At 45.6% G+C, this 12208-nt stretch overlaps 1 protein-coding gene across 1 annotated transcript; it reads left to right on the forward strand.

Annotated features, from left to right (window-relative positions):
- Window positions 1-5713: 5713 nt before the first annotated feature.
- Window positions 5714-6802, forward strand: aplnra (apelin receptor a). Its single transcript, XM_056292930.1, has one exon. It carries the CDS (start codon window positions 5714-5716, stop codon window positions 6800-6802), a length of 1089 nt encoding a protein of 362 aa, XP_056148905.1.
- Window positions 6803-12208: the final 5406 nt, after the last annotated feature.

Below are 12208 nucleotides of genomic sequence, written 5' to 3' on the forward strand. Positions count from 1 at the left end.
GATAATGAAAGGGGAAAAAGCCAAGGACCAAACTAAAAAAAAATATTCATGCCCCTAAAGAAAAGGCAGGGGTCGGCACTCCTACATAAGAAACTATTTACTTTAGCATTTGAAACGGCCAAATTAGATAGGCACTGGACAAGATATGGGTCTCCTCAAGGCTGTGTAAGAACAGAGGATTCAATTACCACCCCATTCATACCCATAGAGATGAAGACTTGACGTCTAGGGACAGGCTGAGGAACTCTACAATACTTCACTCCCGTTACATCAGAAGCTGCATGAGCTGTTCAGTGTGTCTCAGTATAAGCGGAGTTGCTCTTTACTATATAATAACACTTCAGCTTGCATAGGGATGAACTGCGTTCCCACTGGCAGAGCAACAGAATGAACAGGTTACAGCGATCTTTATTGTGCCATGACATTCAGGTGATTTCAAGAATCAGTAGATCAGCTTAATCTCAACGGGGAGGAGGATTTCTGTAAAGACAGCTTCAGGAGCAGTATGGAAACAGTTTTTGAACTCAGCTGGAGATTAAAATGAGGAGAACATGGTGCAGAACGTCTTCAGCCCACCCGCTATAATGCATTCTGCCTCAACTCCACATGAAGAAGCAGCGCTGGTAGGCTCAATCACAGCAGTAAGACCAATTCTACACAGGTGAACAGGCCCAAACGAGCCAGAAAATACAGAATGGATCATATTTATGATGAAAAATGACTATGATGAAAAATAACTATTTCTGAATACTCTGAATAATCTTGAAGGAAGATTTAATCAGGTCTGGGACCATATCAGAGGGTCAGTTGTACAACAACTGAGCAAAGAGAAATGAGAAAGGTCTTGCATCTCACTTAGTCATTACAAATTATCATAATGCAAATGTCTCGATTGGCTGCCTTTTCTCAGTAGAATGATGTGAAAGGTAAGGGGATGTGGCTTTTAAGTACTGTTTGTATTCTCTTGTGAATAAATACTTCACTGACAAAAAAAATGTTTTAGTCAGCAATGCTACATAACATTCTCAATTCTTCCTGTAAGCTGAAAATGTGTGTGCATCCATTGTCTCGGAGATGTGGACATGTTTTTAAATGAAGGTGAATAACAGGTCAATTGCTTGTAAACAGTGAAGTGCTAAAGACTGAAAAATGAGACAAACTCTTAACTTCGTCAGCCTGGACATTTGTTATCACTGGGCGGTGTTACCCATTCACTCCTTTGCTGATATCGAGACAGGAAAGCTTTGGGTCAAAGAGAGACAGATGTGTAACACATCATTTTATGTCTTATGTTGGTAAGTGTCTGTGTAAAGAGGCATCTGTGTACACGAGAGTTTATGCTAGATTTCTGTTTTTCCAACTCTCACACTTCAGTTGTTCATGTTTATATCTGCAAAGGAGCAAAGGCAGACATGCATGAGAGGCAGATACACGAGAATGAATGATGCTTAGATACACTCAGTTTAAAGTGGGTAAAGATGCTCTGCCAATTCACAATCTCAATGGCAGATTTTTTTGGGGGGGGGGCATCGCTCATGTGGCACAGGGGTGTGACATCGTCTGACCCAGCAGTGTCAGTCCTTAGCAGGCTGATGTGGGAGGTCAGAGGCTGAGGCTCATGGCTGCAAGGACAAAGGTGACACATACACACACAAACACACATGTCATCAGCATGTATAGATATACAATATAGAGCTGGTAGTAACCACTGACATTGTTATTCTACACAACATTAACACCTTTTTTTAGTCAAGAAGAGAGTCTTACATCTTCAAAATGGAGGGTAGGGCTCCAAGGCTCGCAAAACAACAGCAGACAGGCTGTACCTGGGGTTGCTAACCTCATCCTCAAGGCTGACTCAGGTGACACCAGGCTGTGACCTCGGCCCCCCGAGGCCCTGGAACCTGGACGCCAGGGCGTGATTTGTGGGTCCTGGGGTCTGCTGTGTCGAGCCACAAATCAAGAGGTGAAATCTGCGCGCAGCCGACAGTTTTACACTTCAAACAAGCCTCGGATTCCATATTACACCCTCAATCACTTATCTCGCCTCCTCCAGTCAGTCCTGGCCAGACGGGCTGCCGTGTGTCCATTACAAATGTCCCCCTCCCCCCACCCCCGTCACCTTTCATTGACTCCAGTGAACTCCGTGATACGCAGTCACCCAACAAGTTCAAACTGGTCCCCGCTGCATTTGAAAAACTGGAGTTGTGCACAATGTGTGAAAGAGATGCCATCGAATGAAAGGGCGCTGTTTTAGTAAAGCCTATAAGCATTCATAGGATATACTTTTAACACCAGTGCAATTGCATTTCAGATTCTTTTATTGGAGGGCCCACTCACAGATGTAGCCTTCATGATGATATCCATCAAATAGTTGACATTATCAGAAGAACTAAACATTGCATATTCTTTGATGTCATTGCGTGACGAGTCTGTCTGAAGTGCCAGTCCCAGGGTCCAAGCGAGACAGTGGCAGTCCCATTAGAACAACAGGGTCATTTCAACACCAGATCAAAAGTAGTCACAGCTGTGTCAGGGACACCTAAACCTCAATACACCCCCACACTACTGACCCACCAGGGCCGAGCCTGAAATAGCAAAACAAAACCCTGTGACCAATGACCTCCTTTAACTGTTCCTTTACTGTATCCACACAGCTAATAAAGCCAGCCCCTGTAAGTCCTATCAATCAAATCCAAACATTTCACCATTTTCTCCCATTCAGGTATCAAATAATTAAAATAAACCCTCTGTTACATTGGTGAATTTCAGCAAGAATCAACCCAACTTGGACCAATTTGACCCAATCAACCCGATTTGAACCCAACTCACTTTGGACCTCTGTAGCTGTATTTTAGCTTAGCAACTGTAAAGATGATAGTTCAGAGAGTGGGGAGGGAGTGTGAAAGATATCCCGGACAATTCTCTAATCTGACCATCTGTTTCTAATCTTCTCCCTTTTATTTTTCAAATTTTTGAATTTATTTGTCTTACGGATACTGGGCCTGCAAGCAGCAGGCATCCAGTCCTCTTCCCAGGGCAATGAGATAGAGGTATGACCCACCTGGTGTGTGTGTGTGTGTGTGTGTGTGTGTGTGTGTGTGTGTGTGTGTGTGTGTGTGTGTGTGTGTGTGTGTGTGTGTGTGTGTGTGTGTGTGTATGCATTACACATGTGTATGTTACATGTTTTTAACACAAATGTAGGCAAGGTCAGTTGTATGCAACAACACTTTTAAACTTCAGTAATGCTGCATGCACAATGCACATACACTGCTGCTGAGTGATAATTATGTCTCCACGGTTGAAGATGGGTGCTGACTTCTAGTTGTTGAGAGAAGGGTCAAGTAGTAGAATCCCTTTACTCTAACAACTCAGTGGACAAGAGTCCGCTGTGTGTGTGTGTGTGTGTGTGTGTGTGTGTGTGTGTGTGTGTGTGTGTGTGTGTGTGTGTGTGTGTGTGTGTGTGTGTGTGTGTGTGTGTGTGTGTTAGTCTTGCATCTCGTAAGTAGGGTCAGTAAGCACATTTATAATTTATTTTGTCACACATTTAAGAGAAAGCTGGCTCTGGTAACAATATACAGGAAAGGGTCACTTGTGTGCAACACCACTTTTAGACTTTCAATAATGTCACCTACACAATGACCCACTGATGCTGAGTGATAATTATGTCTCCACGGTTGAGAATGGCTACCAACTTCTCCTTGGTGTTGACAGAAGGATGAAGCACTGTTTGCCTTGTTAGAGTCCCCTGACTGGCTCCAGCTACCCTTCTCTCTCCCTCTCTTTTTCTCTTCCTATTTTTTTTCTCTTTCTCAAGTATGCAATAACAATGTGTCTGTTACTTGTGAACGTAACCTGAATTTTGAATACTTATCATATTCTGAGATGCACAGTAAAATCCCAGTACAGCACAGCACCCAGAAACTAGTATATTATTTTTTATGGTCCATGTTGACTGGTCTGTTATCAGCAAGTCACTGCAGGAAATCATTTTAGCACCTCTCTATTATCACCACTAGGAGGCGTGACTCACAGAAGGCAATGCTGGTTCGTTCATATTCAAATGGGACCGTTGATGAATGTAGACTTGGATTACCATTGACTCTGCATATTCAGACCTGGCCCCACGACGTCTCCGTGAATATAACGAGCGTCAGGGGAGTAAATAAGGTTGTCGCTGGCATCGCAGTAAAAATAGACTACTTTTTTTTTTCGTTTTGTCATCTGACCCAGTGGTGTCAAAAATGTGTATACATGTAATTATTTCCAACCACTTTCCCTCAGTGTCATTATACATAATACCAAATATACTCTGTGTTGTTATAGCAAAGACGTGCAGGTACTAAAAAAGTCCTGGACCAAGAAACAGCAAGTGCTAGAAACGCAACTAAAAAACGAAATTATACGATGTGGGCAGCAAACGGGTTGACTGCCAAGCACGTGCATTCATCCATTTCTCCGTGTAAAATATCTGTCGTAAAGTTAAATAAACGACTCAATCTCTTGTATGGGGAAAAACCTCCTGTCAGTCTACCTACAGCTACTGATGGGTCCTGTGCTTTTACTACGAATACGCTTCTTTTTTTCCTACCGAAGAATGCGTCTCTGGTGCAGATAGCACCAACGCCAAATCTCCATTTGTTTTTCTTTCTACCAGTTTGTTTACCTGCCCCTTTATCATGCAAATCAATCTCCAGACTTGAGAATTGAATTCACACATGGCCGTTTACATTACAGCTCGTCATCAAACAGCTCGCGGCCGATCTAATTAGGGACGTCCCGCTCTCGAGCCGCAGCTCGGCGCACCGCGTCCGATACAAGCCTCAGCTCGTGAGTTAGTCACGTGTTGACTGTGTTCAAAATTCCATCGGCGACAACAACAGCAGGCAAAACGCGATGGATCCGGGCGGCGCGCACCTTTCACAGGCTTTCACTCGGTGACTGTAATGCAGCACGACAGAAGCATGCCTGTCCAAGCCTGTTACGAACAAATCCAGACCTAACCTTCTCTGCTGAGAGAGCCGTTCAAAAGTCAAATTCAGCCAATATATTTACATGACATCAAAATTTATGAAAAAAGAAGTAAAGAAATGGCGAATGGGAGTCTTGAGTGCAGTTTAGTTAGTCAACACAGCATCCCGCACCAGCAGAGTCAGCGTCTTATAGCTGAACGCAGGAAAAAGGAAAAAGCTGACAGTTCACATAGGGAGCCGTTTTATTTGCGAGGCAATAATGCATCCCAGCAGAGAGATGGTCTGCGTTACAGGAGGTGAGAGGAGGAGGAGGAGGAGGGGGAAGGAGGGGGGGGGGGTGTGAGACCAAGTGTTTTAATGGGGGAGGGGGTTCGTCCTGGGAGGGAACCAGGGGTGTGGAGGGTCTAGTTTAAAAAGGCAGACAACGCCGGCCCTCACTCTCACATGTAGTCTGCCCTCTTTTCCAACTCCCACCCTCATCTCTGAAAAACCCACAGCTTCTGCATCTCTGTAGGCTCTGCTGTCCTTGATATTTGCCTTGATTTGCTCAGCTACAACCCTGAAGACAAGGAACTTTACAGACAGGACTCTCTCTCTCTCTCTCTCTCTCTCTCTCTCTCTCTCTCTCTCTCTCTCTCTCTCTCTCTCTCTCTCTCTCTCTCTCTCTCTCTCTCTCTCTCTCTCGCTCTCTTTTTTTTAACCAAGGATTCTTCATTTTTGTACCACAACAGACGCAGATCATGGAGGCCACCACTCCGGAATATGGAGATGGCTATGATTATTATGATGACAATGAGACTGTGACTTGCGATTTCTCGGAGTGGGAACCCTCCTACTCCCTCATCCCTGTCCTCTACATGCTCATCTTCATCCTCGGCCTGTCGGGCAATGGGGTGGTCATCTTCACCGTCTGGAGATCAAAATCCAAGCGCCGTGCGGCAGATGTCTACATAGGAAACCTGGCCCTGGCAGACCTCACCTTTGTCATCACTCTACCTCTCTGGGCCGTGTACACGGCACTGGGCTACCACTGGCCCTTTGGTGTGGCTCTCTGCAAGATCAGCAGCTATGTCGTACTTGTCAACATGTATGCCAGTGTTTTCTGCCTCACCTGCCTGAGTTTTGACCGCTACCTGGCTATTGTGCATTCTCTGTCTAGCAGCAGGCTGCGTTCAAGGGGAACCATGCTAGTCTCCCTGGGTGCAATTTGGCTCCTCTCTTGCCTGCTGGCTGTGCCCACACTCCTTTTTCGCACCACCTTGAATGACTTCAACAGCAACCGCACCACATGTGCCATGGACTTCAGCCTGGTGACACTAAGCCGGAGGCATGAGTCTCTATGGATTGCTGGGCTCAGTCTCTCTTCATCTGCCCTGGGCTTCCTGTTGCCCTTCCTGGCGATGACCATCTTCTACTGCTTCATCGGCTGCACCGTCACACGCCACTTCAATAACCTGCGCAAGGAGGACCAGAGGAAGAAGAGGCTGCTGAAAATTATCACCACACTGGTGGTGGTGTTCGCCATCTGTTGGACGCCTTTCCACGTGTTGAAGAGCATGGATGCTCTCACCTACCTCAACCTGGCTCCGAGCTCCTGCGGGTTCGTGCGTGTCCTCCTGCTGGCCCATCCCTACGCCACCTGCCTGGCCTACGTCAACAGCTGCCTCAACCCGTTCCTTTATGCCTTCTTTGACTTGCGCTTTCGTTCCCAATGTCTGTGCCTTCTCAACCTGAAGAAGGCCATGCATGGCCAGATCAGCTCCATGTCCTCTACACTCAGTGCCCAGACTCAGAAGTCAGAGGTCCAGTCTCTGGCCACCAAGGTGTAGAGAGGAGAGGAGCTGTTGGAGTGAGGGCTGCTGGCTGGTCCTCGCTCCAACTGCTGGAACACTTGCAAGATTACAGACTATACGTGTCCATTGTTTCAAAGCTGGTAAGATGTGGATAAGATGGTGAACTTTGAATTGTCACTGCCCGCAGTCATGAATTTCTGTCTGTTTTTCCTCTTTGCTGATGCTACTATGAGAGGGCTAGATGCTCTGTGACTTTGGACGAACCCCTGGACTCCAGAGTCGGAGCCAGCTGGCTGAGCTCCTTAGCTGCTTTTTCCATCAAAACAAATATATATTTTTTGTCTCTGTTGCTCTGCAAAAGCTCTCCTTTGTACTATGAGAGACTAGAAATACGACTTTAACAATGCACACTCACATATATAGCAGTGTGAGTTGACATGCTGGTTTCTCTATTACATCTGTTTACACTGGGTAAATCATAAAGATGTATAGTATTTTCATACTGTAGCCATTTTTTTCTAGATGTATTGATGTTTTGTTTTAGAAGCACTTGTTGAAAATCAGCAGTGTAAAAAAAAACAACTGTTGTCTGTGTGCAGGGAAATTATGAAACAGCGGAGCCCTCTTAAGCTTATTGTTTGTGAAGGTAGAAGTCTGGGGGGGGGTGGATGGGGGGGTAGGTTGGTGTAAGAGGAGAAAAGGTGTTGCAGTTTAATTATATAGTTTGTGGAGGAGACGAGGGCAGACAGGCAGATGGCAGTTGACAAATGTTGTCGGGAACAGGAACGGGGTGGAGGAGGAGTGGTGGTGGTGGGGGTGGGGGTGGGTGGTCGTAATGTGGCTTCGGCGCTGAAGGGGGGGGCGAATTTCAAAGAAAAAAGTTTCATTCTCATGTATATGCTTTATTTTTTTGACCTCCTTGTAACTAACTACTGTATTAAAGATGTGCTCTATGAAACCACGTCTCTTACAGTTCTTGGGCCCATACAGTTGTGCGTGCATGGGTGTCTGTGTGTGTGTATGAGCGAATCAAAGCACTATAACTTTAATAATTGATTTTTTTCATGTTAGGTATCCTGCTAAAAACAGACTTTTCACCAGTATGGAGTGAAAAAGGTAAAGTGCCGTTGGTTAAAAAAACAAAAAACAAAAGTTAAGTCAAGTCAAGTCAATTTTATTTGTATAGCCCAATATCACAAATTACAAATTTGCCTCAAGGGGCTTTACAGCAACACAAGATCCTGTCCTTAGACCCTCGCATCAGATATGGAACAACTCCCTAAAAAAAACTCTTTATCGGAGAAAAATTAGGAAGAGACCTCAGGGAGAGCAACAGAGGAGGGACCTCTCTCCCAAGACGGACTACATGCAAAGGATGCTGTGTTTACACAATTTACAGAATACAACATTGAAAGAGGATAACAGAATTATACTGGAATGTTATGTAGATTAATTCACTTCTAATTCTAGATCAGAAGCTTTTGGACCATCAAGAGAAGTCACAATGTGTCACCCTACCTATTCAAAGCCTGAAGTTTCACATTAGTTTCACTGGACAGGATGCGTTGCGCCATCCTGCTGTTTCTATGATAAGCACACCCAGAGGCCTGCAGCTTCAGTATGAATGCCCTGTAATTTGGCTCACACCTTCAGACTAGCGGATCTCTAATCTAGATTCAGTCACAGCCAGTACCCAGACTGTGTGTGGATTATGCAAAAACTAACCGACAAAGAGTGTATCTTAATATTCTGAGGGGTCAATTTGACGATGATCACTCAGGGGTTATGACCAATGCTGTTCTGAATATGAATCAGCGGCTTTAACTATACCCAAAACAAGGCCCTTGCTTGACAAAAAAACAAAAAACAAAAAACAAAACACAAACACACAACGAAATGTGAGACTGATATAATCAGAGCTGACTTGAGCTGCAGGTGAGACACTTGAACGATTTCTTCCCGTACGCCTTCAAACAGCTGAGTTGTCTCAGGGTGCTTTGCCAAAGCCATGTCCAATTCAAATTTATGGGGGGGGGAGTATGGCTTGTGCTCATGAACAACAATGTGTGTATTACCGTCAAGTCCTGTGTCAACAACGGCATCCGAGCGCGTTGCCCGACCATTTCTTCTTCACTGCTCTTTCTATCCACAGGAGGCGAGTTGGATGCACCTCCCCACCCCGCCCCTCCCTGCATGTTCAATGAATAATGGGGTCATTACCAATGAGTGACTCTTCTGAGGGATCCTTTGATTTGACAGTAATGAGCTCTGTTGGACATAATCACTGTTTTGAGGTGGCAGTGATGGGGGGGTGGCGTGGGTGGGAGGTGGGGAGGGGAGGCTCTAATCCTGGCAGAAGTTGAGCTACTGAACAAGTCAATATTTGTCCCTGCTGACAAGAGATTGCAGTTAGAGCGGCTGTGGGGTGAGGGGGGGGGGTGTGGGCAGGGAGCGGGGGGGAGACAGTCTGCAGATGCTCAAAAACACTGATGATAGAGTGGACAGCTTTTGCCCGCGGACGTCGGCGTCGGAGGCAAAAGGGGAAACAGACAGCAGAGCACGAGGTGATGAGATGGAAGGAGACTGGAGTCCATCGCAGCTCTGCAAGATTGTCCCGAGGCAGATCCAAAACTAACAGCACACATGGGACAGCAAAAATGTGAGGCTGCGAGGTTCACCTTCTTCTCTACGTATGAGAGATCGTGTGTTACTCATTGGCAATCATGCAAGATGGAGCAGATCTGACGGCAGCGGGTTTTGAAATAAATCACATCAGAGTGGAAACTCTTGTTACACCAACGCAAGAAAAATAACAGACTTCTTTATTGTTATGATTGAGATCATTTCTAAAATGCTGCAGTTATATGATATTTACCTATTTCAGTCAAAGCTCCTTACAATATGACCGGATAATACTTGTGTAATATGGAGCATTACAGATGGATTCACATCCCTATAACACAAACAGCATTAGCATCATGCACCACCCAGTGAGCTATACAGGAGCAAAACGTCATTCTGACGTGGTTGATATTTGTATTTAGAAAAGTAAACCTCTGACACTGTCTGCAAGCTTCACGTTTCTCTGTATGACCGACAATTTGGCACCGTGGAACTACCCAGGCTACTAGGATACTAATGCAAAACAACAGACAGCAGATCAATAAAAAGAGAGATAAGAATAAAGTGGCACAAACAATGCATGGCGGACCGGCCAGACTTGTATTTTCTATTGAGATGAGCTGGGCTGACAGCTTGTCTGATGATGTTAGCCAGTAAGGCCAGTTCAGGAGGACTCACCCAGAGTCTCAGCTAAACAATGCACTGGGCGTATATGAGAGCCGTGTGTGTGTGTGTGTGTGTGTGTGTGTGTGTGTGTGTGTGTGTGTGTGTGTGTGTGTGTGTGTGTGTGTGTGTGTGTGTGATGGAAGGTTGCAACAGTCCTCATGTATTCTTACAGGGAAATCATGCAAGTTAATCCCTCGGCCCCTTAAAATCATTTTTAGGAATAGACCGTTAATGTCCCTGTGTGGGTTTCCAGCTTTGGTTTTGATCACTGGGAACTGTCATCAAATGCCCCACAGCTGCCACCTCTTGTCAAGGCCGAAAACACCCCGCAGAAGGTTACCGTCTGAACTTTAAAATCACAGTCTGGAAGTTATCTAATCATGGAAGTCTCTCATGCATTCCCACAAGATGCCGAGAACTCCAAAATTGTAGATGGAAGAAGAGGCGTATTTTGATTTCCTTAATCGATCATAGCATAACTCACAATGACCCTGTTGAAACACTGTTCTTCATTCCCCTGCTGTTTACATAGATCGCAGATGTCCAAAAAAAAATCAGTTTCAGAAACTGTTTCCAACCCAAAAGGATAATGTATGATGGACATGGTCTGATAGTGCTTCAACAGGGTCATACTGTCATCACCGACCAAGTTCTCCAAGTTCATCCTTACATCTTCGCCTTTGTGCTATCACTACCCTCGCTCCGATTCACATCTACACTCAAGCCACTTTTCCAAATGAGAAACATTAACCCAAGACATACAGGTGCTTATTTTGGAGCGTTGTCATGAGTGTGAGCTGCCTCACCCAAATGGGACATCTGAACACCACAGCTGAACTAAAACCCAACAGCTAGCCTCTACCCTGCACCTCTCCTCAGATCTCCCTGCTGTTCAGTCCCACCCAAGTAGCAACAAATGCACGACACTGTGTGTGTGTGTGTGTGTGTGTGTGTGTGTGTGTGTGTGTGTGTGTGTGTGTGTGTGTGTGTGTGTGTGTGTGGTGTGTGTGTGTGTGTGTGTGTGTGTGTGTGTGTGTGTGTTTACGTGCTCATGCACAGATGTAAACAGAGATCTGACAAATTCCACAGCCTGTCAACACTAACGCCACATTCTCCCCAACTTTCATCCACCTGTCGCAGCAATACAACACACACACACACATATGCAACCCCCCCCCCCCACACACACACATATGCACCCCCCCCCACACACACACACATGGTGCATTCTTCATTCCTATAACTACTCACAGAACAATATTAGCTGGTGAGCAGGTAACACAAAAGACCAAGTGAGGGCCGGTATCTACCCATACATACTATCCACCCATTTGTCAGGTTTACACAACCCCCAGCAGCAGTGGGCTGTGAGGACAGGCTGACGGGATTACTTCTCCTTCTCTTCCTCTGCAAGATCAAAGAGGCCTTAGGTGTCATCCTGCTTATTGGAGCCTTTCTTACCTGGGAAGCTGCTGCAGTACAAAGGAGCTGCTGCAGCCCAGGATATCAACAAGAAGTGCTTGCACTGTCGGTGTGGTCAGGTTGTTCCTATTTGTGAGCTTGTGTGTGTGTGTGTGTGTGTGTGTGTGTGTGTGTATGTGAGATTCTTTTACCTCTAAAAAAAAGTTTGCTGATGTGTGATGTGTGTGGAGGTACAATAGTTAGTATATCACAGAAAGTTGAATCAGTTCATCTTGGACAAACTGTTTAGTGGGAGAAACGTTTCACCACTCACCAGTGACTTCGTCAGTCTCAACTGAGTGCAGTCAAGTGAGTCAAGACATTTTGTGCATGGATGTGGAGATATTGGGGAGGGGGGGTTACTCCTGCATCTGAAACTGATGCAACAGAATAGCCGTTATTGAGTCGGATGCCAAACACAAAGGGATGATAAAGGTGAACTTCTTCTGACCCTGTCCATGGGCTGAGGATGCAGTGAAGGACATTTTTATCTGGCTGGAGGATTAAGGTCCACATCGGGCTGTTGGTAACATAATGTGTCTGTGCATGAGCCCCTCACCAGTCTAGACAGTAGAGCTCCTGAACCATCAAAACAAGCGCCCCCCCCACCAACCCACCATAACAACTGAAACAGAAACTTTGAAAGTAGCAGCACTTCACCCCTTTGCTTATTCAGCCCCCTCCCATCCTATA

This window comes from Lampris incognitus, chromosome 1, assembly GCF_029633865.1.
Source record: "Lampris incognitus isolate fLamInc1 chromosome 1, fLamInc1.hap2, whole genome shotgun sequence".
NCBI lineage: Eukaryota > Metazoa > Chordata > Actinopteri > Lampriformes > Lampridae > Lampris > Lampris incognitus.